Genomic DNA, 22,750 nt, shown 5'->3' on the forward strand with positions numbered 1-22,750 from the left:
CCCTAAATGGTTCCAGTCCAGCTTACCTGTCCGAACATATCTCCTTCTATGAACCATCGTAGAGATTAAGATCGTCTGGGGAGGCCTTGCTTTCGGTCCCACCTCCGCTGCAGGCGCATCTGGTGGGAACGGGAGACATGGTCTTCTCAGTGGTGTCCCCTTGGCTATGGCACTCACTCCCCAGTGATACTAGAGCAACTCCCCCCTGGCCTTCAGAAGGAAAGTGAAAACTTGGCTGTGGGACCGAGCCTTTGGAGATTAATCTATAGTGCAGTAATAGCCTTGAAATACGTGCAGTTGGGCATTGGAATGGCCCCGGATTATGATTAAGGATGGTGTGATTTAAATGGCGAATGCAATGTTTTATATGTTTTAATGTGTATTTAATTTTAATTTTATTTTTTTAACTTAAGTGTATTTGAACTGTTTGTTGTCCAAAGGCATTGAATAGTTGCCATATTTAAAGCCGCCTTGAGTTCCCTTCGGGGTAGGGAAAGGCGGGTTACAAATAGAGTAAATAAATAAATAATAATAAAAACAACGGATTTTTAAGCAGGCTTTGGGCCTCAAATTGGCTGAAATGGGCCCAGATGAGGTTGACACTCTAGCACTTTAGTTATGAATTGGTGACAGCTGGTTTTAACTACAGATTATCTGCGTTTTTAAAATTGTGTTATTTTATTTTTATATGTATTGATAGTGGTTGTTTATACCATTTTTAGGTGATATTGTTTTATACTCATGTACCATTTTTGGTATGCTGTACTTGGAGTGCCTTGTAAGTCGCCTCGAGTCCCTTTTGGGAGATGGTGGTGGGATATAAATAACGTTTTTTTAAAAATTATTATTGATTAATAATTATTTGATGGATGGATTGATGGATTGATGGATGATTAGGTTGCTGTGAGTTTTCTGGGCTGTCTGGCCATGTTCCAGAAGCATTCTCTCCTGACATTTCGCCTACATCTATGGCAGGCATCCTCAGAAGTTGCGATGTCTGTTGGAAACTAGGAAAGTGGGGTTTATATATCTGTGGAATATCCAAGGTGGGAGGAAGAACTCTTGTTTGTTTGAGGCAGGTGTGAATGTTGCAATTGGCCACCTTGATTAGCATTTAATGGCCTAGCAGTTTCAAGGTCTGGCTTCTTACTGCCATAGATGCAGGTGAAACATCAGGAGAGAATGCTTCTGGAAAATGGCTATACGGCCCGGAAAACTCACAACAACTCAGTGATTCCGGCCATGAAATCCCTCAACAATACATTGATGGATGATTATTTGATATCTATCCATCATATGATTGATTGACACCTGGATGGGTGGATTGATAGATGAATGGATAGATACGTTATTTGGTGAATGGATTGATGGATACAGTATTTGACGGATGGGTAGAGCTTCCTGTGAAGGTGCCATTGAACTGCAGCCACTTCCACTCCTCTGGGCAAACCTGTCCACCATGGCCTCTTGATCATGGAGCCCTTTATGCTGGTTGCTTTTGCCACGTCTTGTGGCAGTGAGTTCCCCAGGTGTCGCCCTGAGTGCTGAAGAAAGGCCTTCATTTCCTAGAGCAGCCCCAGCGCCTTGTGTCCCGCTTTGCCCTTTCTCTCTGTTGTGGCAACGGCCCTTTGGGAAACAACCCCGGTCAAAGGAAAAAAAGAAGGGGTTTCCGCCCCTCGTTGTGTTGATTTCGAAGGAGCAGGTGGCCAAGAAGGAAAACTTTCCTCCCCTTTAGTTTAAGGAAAGGGAAACAAAACAAACAGGGGGAGATTGTTTTTCTCCGTCTTCGCCTGAGCAATCGTCCTTCCCAACCCAAACAATACTCCTTACTTATCTCTTCCCGTTGCCGTGAGTCACCATTTGCATTGTCCCGGATCCTGGCTCCCGTTGGATGCAAGTATCCTGTTGAGCTGGGAAGGGGGTCCCCAAAGGGCATCCAGTCCAGCCCCCTTCAGCGATGAAAGAGGGCACAATCGATCCCTCTCGACAGATGGCCGTCCAACATCAGTTCAAAAACCTCCAGAGACGGAGACACCACTAGAAGAGACCCCCAAAGGGCATCCAGTCAAACCCCCTTAGCTAGGAAAGAGGGCACAATCCGATCCCACTTGACAGATGGCCGTCCAACATCAGTTCAAAAACATCCAGAGATGGAGACTCCCCTAGAAAAGACCCCCAAAGGGTACCCAGTCCAACCCCCTTCAGCTATGAAAGAGGGCACAATCCGAACCCTTCTGACAGATGGTCGTCCAGCCTCAGTTCAGAAACCTCCAGAGACGGAGACTCCCCTAGAAGAGACCCCCAAAGGGCATCCAGTCCAACCCCCTTCAGCTATGAAAGAAGGCACAATCCAATCTCTCCTGACAGATGGCCATCCAGCCTCAGTTCAAAAACCTCCAGAGACAGAAACTCCACCAGGAGAGACCCCCAAAGGGCATCCAGTCCAGCCACCTTCAGCTAGGAAAGAGGGCACAATTCGATCCCTTCCGACAGGTGGCCATCCAGCCTCAGTTCAAAAACCTTCAGAGACGGAGACTCCATTAGAAGAGACTCCCAAAGGGGATCCATTCCAACCCCCTTCAGCTATGAAAAAGGGTGCAATCTGATCCCTCCTGACAGATGGCCATCTGTGGTTAAAACCCCACAGAGAGGTTTGATCCTACAGAAGTGGGGTGCTTTGCACTGTTCAAGTGTTGGGACCATTCTAACTCTTACAGTTTGCTGGTTGAGATGCAGTGTTTCCTCCACCACAGACATCCCAGTATTTTTTATTCTCTCCATTGGTGTGGAATTTGCATGACCCTGTCCACTGCCTCTCCCTTAACCCTTTCCTATTATTTTCTATGGCAAATAGAGGAATTGATCAGCAGCTGAACATACTAGAGAGGTTTGGGGAGAATTCACAGTGATTTCTAGGAGTTGTAAGTCCTGGGATGTATAGTTCACCTGCAATCTAAGAGCACTCTGAACTACACTAAAAGTGGACCTGGAACTAACTTGCCACATAGAACCCTCATGACCAAAAAAACATACTACAGGTCTTTGGGAGGATTTATAGGAGTTGTAGTTCACTGACATCCAGAGCGCACTATGAACCCAAACAATGATGACTCTGGACCAAACTGGGCATGCATACCTGATATGCCCAAATTTGAATGCTGGTGGGTTTTGAGGGGAATTCACCTGGGCATTTTGAAGTTGTAGGTACTGGGATGTATTGTTCACCTGCAATCAATGAGCACTCTGATCTCCACCAAAGATGGAATTGACCAAACTTGGCACATTGAGCCCCAATGACCAGCAGAAAATACTGGAGATCTTTGATGAAAATTCACCTTGATTTGGGGGAGTTGTAGTTCACTTACATCCAGAGAGCACTGTGAATCCAAACACCGATGGATCTGGGCAAACTTGGCACACATACCTGATATTCTGAAATTTGATTACTGGAGGTGTTTGGGTGCGGGGGAAGGGTGAGAGACTGACCTTCCTTTCTGGGAGTTGTAGTTGACCCACAACCAGAGAAACAGTGACCTCCACCAATGATGGACCTGGACCAAACTTGGCACACAGAACCCCCATGTCTAACTCAACCTACTGGAGGGATTTGAGAGGACTGACTCAGCATAGTGGGAGGTGTAGTTTACCCTATAGCCAGAGAGCACACAGAACCCCACTGGTGATGCATCTAGGGCAAACTTGCTCAACATAACAAACTTTAAGTACTCTGGGGTTAAGCTGGCATCGTTCACCCACAAGCTTATGCATTTTGTACAATTGTAAAACATGACTTTTTCATATGACCCAGGCAACGCCGGGTACCCAAGCTAGTGTGTGTGTGAGTGAATGTGTGTGTGTGTGTATAGTATGAAACTCTTTGAAGAGATTGTTTAACTCTGTTTGCCAGCGACCAAATGACCGTGTTGCGAAAGGAGGCAGGTCTCCAAAGTGGGAGAAGTTTGGAAAGCTCTGTACGAGAGATGCTTTCCCTCGCCTTGGTTCTTTGGGAGCCCTTCCTTTGTTTCTTCTCGGCCGCGGGGCCTCCCTTGTTTTTGCAGCTGCCGGGAGGAGCCTGTCTCTCCGGGACCTCCGTTTCCCCTGCGTTTGTGCCGGTTGCCGCCTCCCCTCTCGGCTCCTCGCTTTCATCTCTGGGGCCTTTTGGGGACTGCAAAGCCCATGGTCCCCCTGATTGGCAGGGGATCATAGGACCTCAGGTCCAGAAGCCCTTTTTTTCTTGTCTCTCTTTATCTCCCTCCAAAACGGAAGGGATCCCGGGGCCGAAACCCCAAAACAGTGGGCGAAGCGGAGGAAGATTCCCCCTTTTCCCAACAGCTCTTTCCTGTACCGTTAGTGCGTTTTAATTAGACCGTGAGCACGGGCTGCTTTGTGAATATTCATGAGCAGAACGATTAAGAGGCGCAATTAATCTGTGGGGTTTCGCTCCCTTCTCACTGCCCCCCCTCCCCAATTTTAATGACTCTATTAATGGAATAGAAATGGAGGAGGGAAGAAGACAGTGAGATGTTGCTAGGAATTTGTCAGCGAGACTCGATGGTAACCATAGAATCGAATAGACAACTTGGAAAAACTCTTAGGACAGGTTTTATGGGATGCGAGAAGATGCGAGAAGAGAAGTCTCTTCTGGGAATAGCACTAGGTCCGCCGCTTCCTTGCCACTGAAGCACCCTCCCCCCTTTCCCCCCAACGTCCTTTCAAACTTTGAGGGTCGCAACTCTGGTTTCAAAGAGAACCTGGGCAAGTCACATTGTCTCAGCCCCAGAGGAAGGTAGTGGCGAGCCCTGAGGAAACCCCGTGAAAGGGGCACCGTCAGGCAGGGGCATTTTGGGATCTGGCGACCCGTCTCTTCTATCTTTCTCAGATTGAGCTTTTCTAGGAAGGAATGGAGGGAAGAAACAGCCATCAGCAAAGTTAATGTCGGCTCTCCCTTCCTCCCTCCCTCCCTCCGTTCTTTCCTTTCTCCTTCATTCCTTTCTTCCTTTTTTCTTTCCCCTTTCTTTCTTTCTTTCTTTCTTTCCTCTCTCTCTTTCCCTTCCCCTTCTTCCTTCCTTCTTTCTTTTTTCCCTTCCCCTTCTTTTCTTCCTTCCTTATTTCCATTTCCTTCTTTCTGCCACTCCCGTCCCTCCCTCCCTTCCTCTTTCTTTCTTTCTTTCTTTCTTTCTTTCTTTCTTTCCTCCTTTCCCCTTTTCTTCCTTCCTTGTTTCCAATTCCTTCTTTCCTCCCTTCGCCTTCCTCCCTCCTTCCTTCCCCTACCCTCTCCCTCCTTCCCCTTGATTCTTTCTTTCCCCCCTTCCCCTTCTTTTCTTCCTTCCTTATTTCCATTTCTTTCCTCCCCTTCTTTTCTTCCTTCCTTGTTTCCAATTCCTTTTTTCCTCCCTTTGCCTTCCTTCTTCTTTCCCATTCCCTCTCCCTCCTTCCCCTTCTTCCTTTCCTCCTTTCCCCTTTTCTTCCTTCCTTGTTTCCAATTCCTTCTTTCCTCCCTTCGCCTTCCTCCTCCCTTCCTTCCTCCCTTCCTTCTTTCCTTCCTTCCCCTTCCCCCTCCCTCCTTCCCCTTCATTCCTTCTTCCTTTCTTTCCTTCTTTCTTTCCCCCTTCCCCTTCTTTTCTTCCTTCCTTATTTCCATTTCTTTCCTTCCTTCCTTCCCTCCAATCCCCTTCTTTTCTTCCTTCGTTGTTTTCAATTCTTTCTTTCCTCCCTTCACTCCCCCTCCTTCATCTTCTTTCTTTCTTTCTTTCTTTCCTCCCTTCCCTTCCCTTCCCTTCCTTCCTTCCTTCCTTCCTTCCTTCCTTCTTTCCTCTTTATCTTCCTCCCTTCCTTCCTTTCTTCTATCCCGCAAAGTACATTTCCCAGGATCCCCTGGTTTCGGAGAACTGGGTTTCCAAGAGGAGGTCATAACTCAGAAAGAGTGGGAGAAATAGATAGAGAGAAAAGAGAGAAGGAATTTGGAATGAAGGAGAGAAGGAAACTCCCTCAATAGAGTTACAAGCATTTGAAAGGGACCTCAAGCTGAACATGAGCCAAGAGTGTCATGGAGCAGCCAAAAAGGCCAATGCGATTCTAGGCTGCATCCATTGGAGTCTAGTGTCTGGATCAAAGGAAGTTATAGTCCTGGTCTGTTCTGCTTTGGTTGAAGCTCTCCACACACTTTCTGTCCTTCCTTCATTTTTTTCTTTCTTTCTTTCGTCCCGAGTCGTATTAGCGTCACCACTGAATTCCGCAAAGTAATCACATTGGAGGGAAGGGAAAAAAGGAGAGATAGGGAGAAATGGAAAAAAAAGAAAAGAAAATTTTTGATTAGAAAACAAAATCTAAACGAGAACCATGCATATTCATTAGGCGCAGAGATTAATATGCATAATTATGCAAATGAGGTAGCAATTAAACACCAATTCTCCCGGGGAATGATGAACACAAAAGGCTTTCGGGAGGGAAGCGTGCAATTTCGGAAAGACGTTTCTGGTTAAATGAACAGCAGAGGAAGAGAAATGGGGACGGTGCCTTTCCCATAATAATCAGCATTTTTTTCGGGGAGGGGGGGTGAGGAATATATCTCAAGCACGACACACTGACTTGCATTGGTGTGTGTGTGTGTGTATATATAGATTTGCTTTTTCTGGAGCTTTTAAAGCAGAGGCTGGATGGCCATCTGTCAGGAGAGATCAGATGGTGTCTTCCTGCATGAAAGAATGGGTTCGGAGTGGATGGTCCTTGGGGTCTCTTCCAACAATAAACTTATGAATCTAATCATATTACCGCAGAGAAATATGATTTTCTGTTTGAAAAAAACTGTTCTTTTCATCCTTGTTTGCTCCTGCGTGAATTTTTCGTGAAAGGCAGAGCCGATTACGAATTTGCTTATGAAAACCTTCACATTTCTCAAAACAGGAAGAAAATAATGAAAACTATGCCTTTCTTCCCTACAGTCCAGTTGGGACATAAAACTGGCTTGGGAATGGAGAGTTCTGGGATTCGTAGTCCACTGATGGTGGAATTTGTAGTCTTTTATTTATTTTATTTGTTGTGTCAGGACAACCAGTCAAATTATATTACATTTCTAACAGAACAAAGCAAACAAACAGACAAAATACAAAATTTGTGAGTTTGGTAGTTGATTAAATGTCCTTTGACCAGTATCTGGCCACTTGGAGTACTTCCGGTGTTGCTGCAAGAAGGTCCTCCATTGTGCATGTGGCAGGGCTCAGGTTGCATTGCAGCAGGTGGTCAGTGGTTTGCTCTTCTCCACACTCGCATGTCATGGACTCCACTTTGTAGCCCCATTTCTGAAGGTTGGCTCTGCATCTCGTGGTGCCAGAGCACAGTCTGTTCAGCGCCTTCCAAGTCATCTGTGTGCCCAGGGGGGAGTCTCTCATTTGGTATCAGCCATTGGTTGACGTTCTGGGTTTGAGCCTGCCACTTTTGGACTCTCGCTTGCTGAGGTGTTCCAGTGAGTGTCTCTGTAGATCTTAGAAAACTATTTCTAGATTTGTAGTCTGTGATGCTGGGATCTGTAGTCAGTCGATGCAGGATTTGTAGTGTCTTGATTCTGAGTTTTATAGTCAGTCTAGGTTAGGGTTTGTAGTCCATCGGTGCTGGGGTTTGTAGTCCGTTGGTGATAGGGTTTGTAGTCCGACGATGGCATGATTTGTAGTTCATTGATGCCAGGATTTGTAATCTGTTGAGGCTGGAATTTGTACATTGAGATTGAAATTTGTCATCTCTCAAGGCTGGGATTTGTAGTCCACCAATGTCTGGATTTGTAGTTTGTTGATGTCTGGATTTGTAATTTGTTCATGCTGGGATTTGTAGTCCATTGAGGCGAGGATATGTAGTCTGGGGATGCTGGGATTTGTAGTCCAAGAAAGCTGGGATTTGTAGTCTGGGTATGCTGGGCTTCGTGGTTCAAAAATGCTGGCATTTGAAGTCCTTTAATGTTGGGATTTGTATACTGTTGTTTCTGGTATTTGTGGTCTGTTGATGGTGGGATTTGTAGTCCGACAACAGCAGGTTCAACAGTTCGCTGTTGAAGTTTACAGCGATTATAAGGAAGTTTGCTTTACCATTTGGAGAGTGATCAAGTAACACTCCTGTTTTATTCTTCTTCTGTTTTCCTCTCTTTCTAGCGGCCTTGGAAGAGCGGCCGGCCTCTGGGTCATGGGCATCTGGAGATCAGAACAACTCGACTTTTGACCAAGTCAGGGTAAGAAGGACCTCAAGGTGGTGGCCATGCTGGGGAGGGGGCAAGGTCAGGGTGCCCCACCGATGGGTTCACATTCAGCGGCCAATCAGATTGCCCACTGGCTGAGCTCCTATATGATTAGACTGTACTGTGCCATTATTATGAGGATCCTGGAGTTAGAATTGACCACAAGGACCATCTAGCCAAACCCTCTTACCCAGGAAACCATCCTGACATTTGGCTATCTAGCCTCCGGACTGGGGCTTTGGTGCATCCTGCAAATGCTTCTCTTCCTCTGTTTCCTTTAGCAGGGCTACGGCGAAGGCTCACACTACAGCGAGCTTCGGGACCTGCCATCCCATAATAACATATCTTCGTCCTCATTCCTGGGATCCGGGATTGTCGGTAAGCGCTGTCCTTTAATTCGGACGTTTCTGATCTGGAGGTGGGATGTCCCATACGGGTTTGGGATGACTTGAGAGTGGGTCTTTAGAAATAATAATAATAATGTAATAATAATAATACTTTATTTATATCCCGGCCTATCTCCCTGAGGGGACTCAGGATGGTTTACAACAGACATCGGCAAACATTCAATACAAAAATAATAATATAATACTATAATAATAAATATATGTTTCATGATGCAGATTTTGCAATTTATCTGCAACAATTCGAAATAAATATATATACTTTAGTAGTAATACTAATAACAACACTTGGGGGACTAATAATATTTAAAAATAATAGTAGTAGTAAAAAGAAGAACAATTATACAATAATAATAATAATAATATAGTACTAATACTATAACAACATACTAGATCAGGCGTGAGCAAACTTTCTAACTTGGGGGCCGCATGCTAGCACTTCCTGCTAGGAGGACTGACTGTCTGGTGATGGAAGGGAGGAAGGAAAGAGAGAAAGAAAGAAGGAAGGAAGGAAGGAAGGAAAAAGGGTGGAAGGGAAGAATGGAAGGAGAAAGAGGGAGGAAACAGAGAAGGAAGGATGAAAGTGGAAGGGAAGGATAGAAGGAGAAAGAGGGAGGAAACAGAGAAGGAAGGATGAAAGTGGAAGGGAAGGATGGAAGGAGAAAGAGGGAAGGAAAGACAAAAGGAAAGGAAAGATGGAAGGAAGGAAGGGAACGAGAAAGGAAATAGAGAATGAAGAAAGGACAAAACGGTGGAAGAGACTAGAGGGAGCGAAGGGAGAGAGGAAAGAGAAGGAAGGAAAGACAAAAAGGAAGGAAGGACAAAAGGGTGGAAGGGAAGGAGAAGGAGGAAGGACAGATAGAGAGAAGGAAGGAGAGGATGGTGAGAGAGGAGGGCCTGAAAAATAAAGAGCCCAAGGGCCACATTTGGCTCCCAGGCCTGGGTTTGCCCATATCTGTACTAGAATAATAAAGTGTAATAATATAATACTATAATAAAGACATCCAGGAAACTAATAATATAATACGTGTGTGTATATACTAATCATTATGTTAAATATAATAATATATAACAATATTTTTTTGTGTCAGGAACGACTTGAGAAACTGCAAGTCGCTTCTGGTGTGAGAGAATTGGTTGTCTGGAAGGACATTGCCCAGGTGATGCCCAGATGTTTGATGTTTTGGCATTGTTGTGGGAGGCTTCCCTCATGTCCCCGCATGGGGAGCTGAAGCTGACAGAGGGAGTTCATCCGCGCTCTCACCGGATTCGAACCTCTAACCTGTTGGTCTTCAGTCCTGCTGGCACAATGGTTTAACCCATTGTGCCACAGGGCGCTTCTCACTATAATGATAATAATATATAATAATGGTAATAAGAATAACACCTGGGGACTAATCATAAAATAATTATAATATTTTAAAATTAATACACTATCTAACAAACTTTGGAGGAAAATGTGTTTCTGGTTTGAAAGTGTTGGAAGTACTTACTTTGAAAGTAGTTGTTTTTCCCCCAGAATGGACATCCCAGGTTTCCTTACTCTTTCCATTTGGAATATGCATGACCCCACTCACTGCCCCTCTCTTCACCCTTTCCTAAGGCACACAGCAAACAGGAATTGAACTGAACAAGAGGTTTGGGAAGAATTCACCATGATTTATAGGAGTTGTAGTTCACCTACATCCAGAGAACATTGTGAAACCAACCAATAACAGATCTGGACCAAACTTGGCACACAGACCCAACATGCACAACTGAGAATACAGGTTGAGTTTGGGGGTGATTGCCCTGTGAATCTGGGAGTTTTAGTAAACCTGCATCCAGAGAAAAGGTGACCCCCCACGAACAATGGACTGGGAACAAACTTGGCACAGAGAAGCCCCATGGCCAACTGAACATACTGCTTGGGTTTGTGGGAATTGACCTTGGTTTTGGGCATTGTAGCTCATCTGCATCCAGAAAGCACTGAACCCAGCCAACGTTGGATCTGGACCAAACCTGGCACACAGGTGCAACATGGACAACTGTGCATACAGGCCTGGTTTGCGGAAGATTGGCCCACACTTTCGATAAAAGTAGTTCACCCCCCTCCCCCCCATCGTTACGCATTTTCTAATGGGGTCATTCATGAAAAAACAAATCAGAAACTGGATTCTTTCTGAAAAATATTGATAGTAATTAACTAAATGGCATTACCTAACACACCAAAACAATAACTTTTTCAGATAAATAGGGCACCACCGGATACTCAAGCTAGTCTTAAACATAAATAAACATTGCATTTAGACTCCCAAGAAAAGGTCACAATGTTGAATGTAAAGGTGTCTAACACTAACAAAATTTGGGGGGAAATGTGTTTCTGGTTTGAAAGTATTGGAAGTATTTACTTTGAAAGTAGTTGTTCTGCTCCAGAACCTTCATTTTCGTGGCACAAACTCGTTGAGACACGAATTGGTTGAGACCTAATGAGATACACATTGAAAAACTATAGCCCAATGTGTTGCAAGATGTCCCTCCCGCAAACACAAAGTTTTTGCAGTTTAATGAAGTTTTCCCATGATTTTATGATCAAACCGATTATGAACTTATATTTATAACCCAGGAACAAAAGTCATGTTACCTGGTGTAATACTATATTATAATAAATATCCAGTATAACATATTATTATTAGGCCTTGATTTATCCAGTTGTGGTAAATCTTTAATTGGGGACTGACATGGGAAATGTGACGACCACTTTGAGAACATTATATGAGTAAATTGAAATGTTTTGAGGCCACAAAGTGTCTACTGCATATGTTCCTGGACTAAATTGTGGGATGACAGTAGTGTTTGGAAAAACTATATATGTACCAGCTTGGGTACCTGGAGTTGCATGGGTTATTTGAAAAAGTTAATTTTCTAATTCTGCAAAATGCATAAGGTTGTGGGTGAACTATAACTCTCATCATGCCAGGTTAACCCTGAGAAACTCCATCCAGTACTTAAAGTTTGTTATGTGGGGTTTGCTCTAGATGCATCACCAGTGGGATTCAGTGTGCTCTCTGGCTGTAGGGTGAACTACAACTCCCACTATGGTGAGTCAGTCCCTGTAAACCCTTCCAGTAGGTTGAGTTAGTCATGGGGGTTCTGTGTGGCAAGTTTGGTCCAGGTCCGTCATGTTTGGAGGACACAGTTTGAGGGGGAACTACACCTCCAAGAAAGGAAGGTCAATTCCCCTCAAACTTCTCCAGGAATCAAATTTCGGCATATTAGGTATGTATTTATTTACATTATTTCTATCCCGCCCATTTCAGCCCCAAGGTGACTCAGTGCGGTATGTGTGTCAATTTTGGTCCAGATCCATCAGTGTTTGGGTTCACAGTGCTTTCTGGATGTGGGTGAACTACTCCCCCAAATAAAGGTGAATTTGCACCAAAGACCTCCAGTATTTTTTGCTGGTCATGGGGGCTGTGTGTGCCAAGTTTGGTGGAGTTCAGAGTGCTCATTGATTGCAGGTGAACTATAAATCCCAGTACCTACAACTCCAAAATGTCCAGGCCAATACCCTTCAAAACCTACCAATATTCAAATTTGGGCATATCGGGTATGCATACCAAGTGTGGTCCAGATCCATCATTGTTTGTGTTCATAGTGCACTCTGGGTGTCGGTGAACTGCAACTCCTATAAATCCCTCCAAAGACATCCAGTATTTTTTGTTGGTTATGGGGGTTCTGTGAGCTAAATTAGTTCTAGGTCCATCATTGGTGGAGTTCAGAGTGCTCTTAGATTGCAGGTGAACTATACATCCCAGGACCTACAACTCCTATAAATCATGGTGAATTCTCCCCAAATCTCTCAAGTATGTTCAGTTGCTGATCACTTCCTCTGTTTGCTGTGTGCCATGGAAAAGAATAGGAAAGGGTGATGGGAGAGGCAGTGGGCAGGGACATGCAAATTCCACACCAATGGAGAGTGTCAGAAATCCTGGGATGTCTGTGGTGGAGGAAACACATAAAATGCAGGATGAAATTGTCCCCCTATGAAAGCCTTCACTTGGGTGGTGGGCAGTGTGGTGTTTGTGGAGGACATTGGCAGGGCTCTTGGACATGTTCATGGCACTCACTATAACCTGCAGTGTCATTGGAGGGAGGGCCATTGGTGTCTCCTGACTAGTGGGAGTTATAGCTGTTTGTGGGGCAGGAGCTTCTCTGTGTAAGTGGATATACCAGCCACATATACACATACGTATTTTCACTTTTATTATGTGTGTATATATATAAAACAGTGGTTCTTAGCCTGTGGGCCACGGACAACCAGTGGGCTCTGAGGACGAAATCTAGTCCACGAGCCTCCTTTCTCTTTATTTTATTTTATTTTATTTCCGCTCCTTTCGCACCGTCCCTGTCACTGACCATTGCATATGCTCTGTATCAGAAACTAGAGCTGATGTGGTCTATCCAATGCAATTTTCAGAATCAGCACCCCAAACCAAATCTAAAGTTGACCAAAAACTTTACTAATGTTGGAGAGTGGTCACTGGTCAAAGTGGTCCCTGGTCAAAAAAAATATTGGGAACCACTGCTATAGAAGGAGCATAATGCTGAGGTCTGGACTCAGAGATCTGGGTTCAAATCCTTGCTCTGGAATAGATTTGACTGGGAGAGAAAGTCTCTTTCCAAACTTTGTTGTGCTTTTGGAGGGCCTTCAAAGGTATTAGAAATTCATGCAGTAGATTGATAGGAGGTCCACCTAGCTGTAAACAGGGAATGAAGTCTCAGTAATAGCTCTTTCCCTGTCTCGACTTCTCTGTTTTGAACCACAGTTATCCTTTTAAAAGCTTGTGGGGAGAGGGAGTTCTTTTGTGGGGGGAGGGGGTGTCTGGTATCCATTTCTGGTTGGAGGTTTTTTTTTTAGGGGGGTCTGGTATCCGTCTCCAATCAGTGTTTTGCCCAAAACGACTTCGGTCCTCCTCTCCATCCACCGTTGTGTGGAGTATTTATGGATTAACACATGCGGGGTGGGGGCAACGACAGAGAGCAGAAACTGCCTTGATGGAAATTGCTTCACTTGCAAGTCGGGGGAAAGCCCATCTCCCCCCCCCCCCCCCCCCAATGTCTTTCGAGTAATTATTTCTAGCAATTAACTTCTTTTCAGCTAATCTAGCCGGCATTGTGACTGGCGCGGAATCTCGGACAATGGATTTTAATCGGTTCACGCAGGGGGTGTCTTCCCTCTCAAGCGCCATGCCCCCCCCCCCCATTTTCGCCCGACGCAGCCTTTAATCTCTATGACTTATCTCTTCCCCCTCCTCAAATCCTTCCTACCCCTCCCTTCGGCCAGGAATTGCATACTTAATAGAATGATTGGATCTGGGAATGCCCGCCTTACCTCGAGGGGGGAAACGAGTCGTGTTTCGGGGGGGGGGTATTTTTTTTCCTTCACTGTGATTCCTTGGGTGGTGGTTTTGGTGTGTCTGGTTGGTTTGTTTTAATGCATCTCCCGACTTGCAGCGTCAGACTAGACAGTGAGTCACACACTCTCAGCCCCCCCTCCCCAAAATAGTGTACTACTTCCATTGTATAAAACACCATTGTAATATGGTAAGATGCACCCTAACTTCAGGAACAATGCATAAGATGTACCTGAGATTCTTTAGACGCACCCCATTTTTAGCTTGGGTTATTTGAAAATATCTTTTCGTTTTGTTTTGTTTTATAAAATGCGTAAGTTTGTGGGCGAACTACAACTCACATCATGCCAGGTTAACCCTGAGAAACTCCATCACTACTTAAAGTTTGTCATGTTGGGCAAGTTTGCTCTAGATCAGTGTTTCTCAACCTTCCTAATGCCGCGACCCCTTAATACAGTTCCTCATGCTGTCATGACCCTCAACCATAAGGTCATTTTCATTGCTATTTCATAACTGACATTTTGCTACTGTTATGAATCATAATGTCAATATCAGATATGCAGGCTGTATTTTAATTCACTGGACCAAATTTGGCACAAATACCCAATACACCCACATCTGAATACTGGTGGGGTTGGGGGTAATTATTTTTGTCATTTGGGAGTTGTAGTTGCTGGGATTTATAGTTCACCTACAATCAAAGAGCATTTTGAACTCCACCAACGATGGAATTGACCCAAATTTGACACACAGAACTCCCATGACCAACAGAAAATATTGGAAGGGTTTGGTGGGCATTGAGCTTGAGTTTTGGAGTTGTAGTTCTCCTACATCCAGAGAGCATGGATCTGGACCAAACTTGGCACGAATCCTCAACATGCCCAAATGTGAATACTGGTGGAGTTTGGGGGAAATAGACTTGACCTTTGGGAGTTGTCGTTTCTGTACTTTGATTTATAATTCACCTACAATCAAAGAGCATTCCGAATTCTACCAACAATAGAACTGGGCCAAACTTCCCACACCCCCCATGATCAACAGAAAATACTGTTTTCTGATGGTCTTTGACAACCACAGACACCTCCTCGCGAAGCCCTCAAGGGTTCCAACCCCCAGGTTGAGAAACGCTGCTCTAGATGCATCATTGGTGGGGTTCAGTGTGATCTCTGGCTGCAGGACAACTACAGCTGCCACAATGGTGTGTCAGTCCCCTCAAATTCCTTCAGTATGTTCAGTTGGTCATGGGGGCTCTGTGTGCCAAGTTTCGTCCAGATCTGTCATTGGTGGTGGTCACAGTGTCTCTGGATGTAAGTGAACTACAACTCCAAAAATCACGGTGAATTCCCCCCAAAGCCGTCCATTATTTTTTATTGGACATGGGGGTTTGGTGTGCCAAATTAGTTCTGGGTCCATCTTTGGTAGGATTCAAAGTGCTCTTTGATTGCAGGTGAACTTTAAATCCTAGTAACTAGAACATCCAAATGTCAAAAGCAACTCCCCCCCCCCCCCAAAAAAACCCCACCAGTATTCAAATTTGGGTGTACGTACCAAGTTTGGTCCAGATCCATTGTTGTTTGGGTTCACAGTGCTCTCTGGGTGTGAGCTACAACTCATATAAATCAAGGTCAGTTCACCCGAAACCTCTCAAGTCTTTTTTGTTAGTCATGGAAGTTCTTGTGTGTCAAATGTGGTCCAGATCCATTGCTGGTGGGGGTCATTGTGCTCTGTCTTGATGCAGAGTGAACTACAACTTCCATCATGTTGAGTCAGTCCCCTGAACTCCTCCAATATGTTCAGTTGCTGATCAATTCTGCTTTGTTTGTTTTACACCATAGAAAAGAGTAGGAAAGGGTTATGGAAGAGGCAGCGGGCGGGATCATGCAAATTCCACGCCAATGGAGAGAGTAAGAAACACTGGGATGTCGGTGATGGAGGAAACACATACAATCTAGGATGAAATTGTCCCCGTATGAAAGCTTTCATTTGGGTGGTGTCTGTGGAGAACGTTGGCGGGGGGTTGTACATGTTTACAGTGCTTTCTGTAACCTGCAGTGTCATTGGAGGAAGGGCCATTTGTGTCTCTTCATAGCTGTTTGTGGAAGTGGGAGCCTGTCTGTGAAAGTGGGCACCCCAGCAACGCACATATTTTGACGTTTATTAGGTGTATAGATATCCTGCATAAAATCATGTTGTTTATGGTTTACCTATACACATAATAAAAGTGAAAATGTGTATGTGTGTATGTGTCCACTTACACACACAACCTCCTATCTCCACAAACAACTTTAACCCACAGTGCTGAGGAGCCACCAAAAGCCCTCCCTCCAAGGACATTTCAGGTTACAGCGGGCACCATGAGCATGTGGCCCAAACCCTGCCAATGTCCTATCAAAACACCATACTGCCCGCCACCCAAGTGAAGGCTTTTATTCGGGGACAATTTCATCCTAGATGTTCTGTTTTCCTTCCAGAATGGACATCCCAGGGTTCCTTACTCTTTCCATTTGGAATATGCATGACCCCACTCACTGCCCCTCTCTTCACCCTTTCCTAAGGCACACAGCAAACAGGAATTGAACTGAACAAGAGGTTTGGGAAGAATTCACCATGATTTATAGGAGTTGTAGTTCACCTACATCCAGAGAACACTGTGAATAACAGATCTGGACCAAACTTGGCACACAGACCCAACATGCACAACTGAGAATACAGGTTGAGTTTGGGGGTGATTGCCCTGGGAATCTGGGAGTTGTAGTAAACCTGCATCCAGAGAAAAGGCGATCCCCACCGACAATGGACTGGGAACAAACTTGGCACAGAGAAGCCCCATGGCCAACTGAACATACTGCTTGGGTTTGTGGGAATTGACCTTGGTTTTGGGCGTTGTAGCTCATCTGCATCCAGAAAGCACTGAACCCAGCCAACGTTGGATCTGGACCAAACCTGGCACACAGGTGCAACATGGACAACTGTGCATACAGGCCTGGTTTGGGGAAGATTGGCCCACATTTTCGATAAATGTAGTTCACCCCCCCCCCCCCATCGTTATGCATTTTCTAATGGGGTCATTCATCAAAAAACAAATCAGAAACTGGCTTCTTTCTGAAAAATATTGATAGTAATTAACTAAATGGCATTACCTAATACGCCAAAACAATACCTTTTTCAGATAAATAGGACACCACCGGATACTCAAGCTAGTCTTAAACATAAACAAACATTGCATTTAGACTCCCAAGAAAAGGTCACAATGTTGAATGTAAAGGTGTCTAACACTAACAAAATTTGGGGGGAAATGTGTTTCTGGTTTGAAAGTGTTGGAAGTACTTACTTTGAAAGTAGTTGTTCTGCTCCAGAAACTTCATTTTCGTGGCACAAACTCGTTGAGACACGAATTGGTTGAGACCGAATGAGATACACATTAAAAAACTATAGCCCAATGTGTTGCAAGATGTCCCTCCCGCAAACACAAAGTTTTTGCAATTTAATGAACTTTTCCCATGTTTTTATGATCAAACCGATTATGGACTTATATTTAAAAACCCAGGAACAAAAGTCATGTTACCTAGTGTAATAGTATAATAAAAATACAATACAACATATTATTATTAGGCTTTGATTTATCCAGTTTTGATAAATCTTTAATTCGGGAAATGTGACAACCACTTTGGCAACATTATATGAATACATTGAAAATTTTTGAGGCCACAAAGTGTCTACTGCATATGTTCCTGGACTAAATTGTAGGATGACAATAGTGTTTGGAAAAAACTATATATATACCAGCTTGGGTACCTGGAGTTGCATAGGTTATTTGAAAAAGTTAATTTTCTAATTCTACAAAATGCATAAGGGTGTGGGTGAACTATAACTCTCATCATGCCAGGTTAACCCTGAGAAACTCCATCCAGTACTTAAAGTTTGTTATGTGGGGCAGGTTTGCTCTAGATCAGTGGTTCTCAACTCCCAGAAATCCTAACAGCTGGTAAGCTGGCTGGGATTTCTGGGAGTTGTAGGCCAAAAACATCTGGGAACCCCAGGTTGAGAACCACTGCTCTAGATACATCACCAGTGGGATTCAGTGTGCTCTCTGCCTGTAGGGTAAACTGCAACTCCCACTATGGTGAGTCAGTCCCCGTAAACCCTTCCCGTAGGTTGAGTTAGTCATGGGGGTTCTGTGTGCCAAGTTTGGTCCATGTCCATCATGGTTGGAGGCCACAGTTTCCCTGGTTGTGGGTGAACTACAACTCCGAGAATGGAAGGTCAATTCCCCTCAAACCTCCCCAGTAATCAAATTTCGGCATATTAGGTATGTGTGCCAATTTTGGTCCAGATCCATCAGTGTTTGGGTTCACAGTGCTCTCTGGATGTGGGTGAACTACTCCCCCAAATCAAGGAGAATTTGTACCAAAGACCTCCAGTATTTTTTGCTGGTCATGTGGGCTGGTGGAGTTCAGAGTGCTCCAAAATGTCCAGGCCAATACCCTTCAAAACCTACCAATATTCAAATTTGGGCTTATTGGGTGTGCATGCCAAGTTTGGTCCAGATCCATCATTGTTTGCGTTCATAGTGCACTCTGGATGTAGGTGAACTGCAACTCGTATAGATCCCTCCAAAGACAACGTTGGATCTGGACCAAACCTGGCACACAGATGCATCATGGACAACTGTGCATACAGGCCTGGTTTTGTGGAAGATTGGCCCACACTTTTTTTTTGGTAATAGATTTTTATTAGTAAATTTAAACATGGAAAGAGGGAGAATATTCAAAAGAGGATAGGAAAGTAGGAAAGAGATGGGAATAATAATAATAATAATAATAATAATAATAATAAGTAAAATGACTTCCATTCCAGTCTCAGGATCTTCTTGTCTTTTGTTTCGTTGTTTTATTTACATCTTCTTTGTCTCTTTCGTTTTTCTATTTTTTTCATAGTCATAGAAAAGGACCCAATCTGTCCTTTTTAAAGATTTCCCGGTATTTTTCCTTAGCAAAAAAGTTAGTTCATCCATGTCTTATTTCTTTAACTTTACCCAACCACTCATCAATAGTAGGGATTTGTTCTTTTTTCCAAAATTTTGCAAAAAATAATTCTAGCCACTGTTGTGATGAATGTAAACCAGGGGTCCACAAACTTTTTAAACAGAGGGCCAGTTCACAGTCCCTCAAACTGTTGGAGGGACAGATTATAATTTGGGGAAAAAATGAATTAATTCCTATGGACACTGCATGTATCTTCTTTGTAATGTAAAAAACACTTAAAACAATACAATAATTAAAATGAGGAACAATGTTAATAAATTAGTATTCCAATGGGAAGTGTGGGCCTGCTTTTGGCTGATGAGATAGGATTGTTGCTGTTGTTGTGTGCTTTCAAGTAGTTTCAGACTTAGGTTGACCCTGAGCGAGGGCCGGGTAAATGACCTTGGAGGGCCGCATCCAGCCCCCGGGCCTTAGTTTGAGGACCCCTGATGTAAACAATTTGTCTTCATTTTCATCAAGTTGTAGTTCCAAGTCAGTAAAGCCTAGCAAATAATACTCTGGTTTCTTCCTGTTTAGGATTTGTTGTGTCTCCTCATGAATCAATGACCAATACTTAGATGTTTCCTTACATGTCCACCACATGTGATAGAATGTACCAGTCTGATCACAACCTTTCCAATATTTATCTGAATATGTTTTTATACATATGGTTTAATATATTTTTTTTGGAGTGCATAGGTATATTTTAATTTCTTGTTCCACATTTGTTCCCACTCTCTAAATTGGACCGGCCTTCTTAAGTTCTCTGCCCACTTAATCATACAGGATTTGACCTGTTCCTTTTCAGTCAACCATACTAATCTATATATATAAAAATGCTGAGTGCATAATGAGTACCTTAAAAACAAAAGAACCAATGAACGAAATCACACCAAATTTGGCAACAAAATGTCTCACAACACAAGGAGTGACCATCACTCAAAGAATTATGATTTTGTCATTTGGGAGTTGTAGTTGCTGGGATTTATAGTTCACCTACAATCAAAGAGCATTCTGAACTCCATCAACGATGGAATTGAACCAAACTTGGCACACAGAACTCCCATGACCAACAGAAAACACTAGAAGGGTTTAGTGAGCATTGACCTTGAGTTTGGGAGTTGTAGTTCACCTACATCCAGAGACTACCATGGACTCAAGCAATGATGGATCTGGACCAAACTTGGCACAAATATTCCATTTGCCCAAATATGAACATAGATGGACTTTGGGGGAAATAGGCCTTGACATTTGGGAGTTGTAGTCACTGGGATTCACAGTTCACCTACAATCAAAGAGTGTTCTGAACCCCACAAACGACAGAATTGGGCCAAACTTCCCACACAGAACCCCCATGACAACAGAAAATACTCAAGGCCATCCAGTCCAACTCCCTTCACCAGGGCAAGAAAATGTAATCAAAGCCCTCCTGACAAAGAGCCATCCAGCCGTAGATATAGATAGATAGATAGATATGATTCACACAGAGAGATATAGTGTCATAGATGTGAAAGGGACCCCTAAATAAGGACAGGGATATGTTGCATGTTCCAGGGTGGGCAAACCAGACACTCTCCACATCAACACTGACAAAGAAATAGCAAGAAATACTGTTTACCCACAAATATAAAGAAATTACATATATTAGAAACCAACACTTTCTCATTACTTTATTTTCCAGATCAACAGACTGGGCCACAGCAACACCTGGCAGGGGACAGCTAGTAGTTTATTATAAATCGTTGTGACTATTTTCTTTTTCAACTTCAATATTTTGTCCCATATTGTTTCATCCCAGTCAAACCTACTTTTTTGTCTTGTTTGTAATAATCTTTAATTTGTAAGTAATGGAGCCATGTAATGTTTTCATAACTGTCCTTCAATTGTTCAAACGTCTTAATATCCGTTCTGTCTTTAATTAAAACATCTCTATATGTCGGCCACGTTATCCAACCTAGAAGTCTCCTCTGGAGTGCCTCCATTGGAGAGATCCATAATGGGGTCATTTTATAAAAATATTTTTTATACCTCATCCAGGTTCTTCGTAACGAGGCTCTTACATCGTTAAGCATTTTCTAATGGGAGCACTCATCAAAAAAACAAACAAAAACAAATCAGAAACTGGCTTCTTTCTGATACTAATTAACTAAATGGTATTACCTAACACACCAAAACAATACCTTTTTCAGATAAATGGGGCACCACCGGATACTCAAGCTAGTCTTAAACATAAATAAACATTGCATTTAGACTCCCAAGAAAACATCACAATGTCGATAGGATCCAAGATGTCCTCTTTACTTAACTAGGGTCCCGCCTCCTGAATCCTTCCCGAAATCGAGGGGAGGAACCCAAAGTACCTCTGATTTTGTAAAACTGATAATATCATAGTTGTATTGAAGACAATCTCTTGCAATGTATTTCCGTCCGAAGCATTTGTAGCGAATGCCCGTTTTTTCCCCCTCAAATGTGGCTCCCCTTCCGTGGCAAATTTAGCCCCTAAACCGATTTCTGAAAAATTAGGTCAGTTAAAAGATTTGGCCCCGCGACCCTTTGACCTCGTGTTTACTTAATGCTAAGCTGCCCGAGCGAAGCAGGGGAATGTGGGAAGACGAGGGGGCCGTCTGGCGTGGAACGGAAAGGAATCGGGATATTTTTTTTTGAAATGTAAATAACGACAAGGGTTCCTCTGCCTCTGTCCCCCATCTTTGAAATTGCAAAATCAAATGACCCATACGGCCGGCCCTCCACTCTCACTGGTTTGACTTCCATGAGTTTGATCTTTCATGGAGTTGAGGAAAATGCTATCTTTAGGGATCTCTAGGTTCTCCATACAGTCATGCTGGATGATGGAGAGACTGAGGGAGAGAGTGAGAAAGGAAGGAAGGGAGGAAAAAGAGAAGGAAGGAAGGAGAAATTGAAGAAAGGGAGGAAGGATGAAAGAAAGAAAGGGAGGGGGAGGGAGAAAAGGGAGAAAGGAAAAGGAAGGAGAAATGGAAGAAAGGGAGGAAGAAAGAATGAAAGAAAGGGTGTGTGGGAGGGAGGGAGAAAAGGAAGAAAGGGAAGTAGTTAAAAGGGGATAAAAGAAGAAGATAAGGGAGGAAGAAAGAATTAAAAGGAGGGAGAAAAGAAAGGATAAAGAAGGACGGAAGGAGAAAAGAAAGGATAAAGAAGGACGGAAGGAGAAAAGAAAGAAAACGAGGAAGAAAGACTGAAAGAAAGGGAGTGAGGGAAGGAGAAAGGGAAGTAGGAAATGGAGGAAAGGAAGGAGAAAGTAGGGAAAAAAGAATGAAAAGGAGAGGTGGAGAAAAAGAAGGAAGGGGAAAGGGAAGAAGAAAGAATGAAAGGGAGGGAGGGAGGGAGAAAAGGAAGAAAGAGAAGTAGGAAACAAGGAAGAAAGGAAGGAGAAAACGGTGAAGAAAGAATGAAAGGGAGGGAGTAAAGGAAAGAAGGAAAAAGAGAAGGTAGGAAGGAGAAATGGAAGAAGGAAGAATAAAAGGGAGGGAGGGAGGGAGGGAGAAAGGAAGAAAGAAGGAAAAAGAGAAGTAAGGAAAATTGGAAGAAAGAGGGAAGGAAATAATGAAAGGGAGGGAGGGAGAGAGAAAGAAGGAAATCGAGAAGGAAGGAGAAATGGAAGAAAGAGGGAAGGAAATAATGAGAGGGAGGGAGGGAGAAAAGGAAGAAAGAAGGAAAAGGGAAGGAAGC

General features: G+C 43.7%; 1 protein-coding gene across 9 annotated transcripts in view; it reads left to right on the plus strand.

Annotated features, from left to right (window-relative positions):
* Positions 1–22,750, plus strand: part of TCF3 (transcription factor 3) — a 90,806-nt gene that overhangs the window by 16,932 nt on the left and 51,124 nt on the right. For 6 of the 9 annotated variants that reach the window (XM_060785038.2, XM_060785040.2, XM_060785041.2 and 3 more), the window contains exons 4-5: positions 8,139–8,215; positions 8,503–8,599. In XM_060785038.2, coding sequence (XP_060641021.1) covers positions 8,139–8,215; positions 8,503–8,599 — 174 coding nt within the window. The remainder of the gene's footprint in view (positions 1–8,138; positions 8,216–8,502; positions 8,600–22,750) is intronic. The other 3 variants (XM_060785043.2, XM_060785037.2, XM_060785042.2) reach the window with 1 other exon arrangement.

The sequence above is a fragment of the Anolis sagrei genome, chromosome X (genome assembly GCF_037176765.1).
Source record: "Anolis sagrei isolate rAnoSag1 chromosome X, rAnoSag1.mat, whole genome shotgun sequence".
In the NCBI taxonomy this organism is placed as follows: Eukaryota; Metazoa; Chordata; class Lepidosauria; order Squamata; family Dactyloidae; genus Anolis; species Anolis sagrei.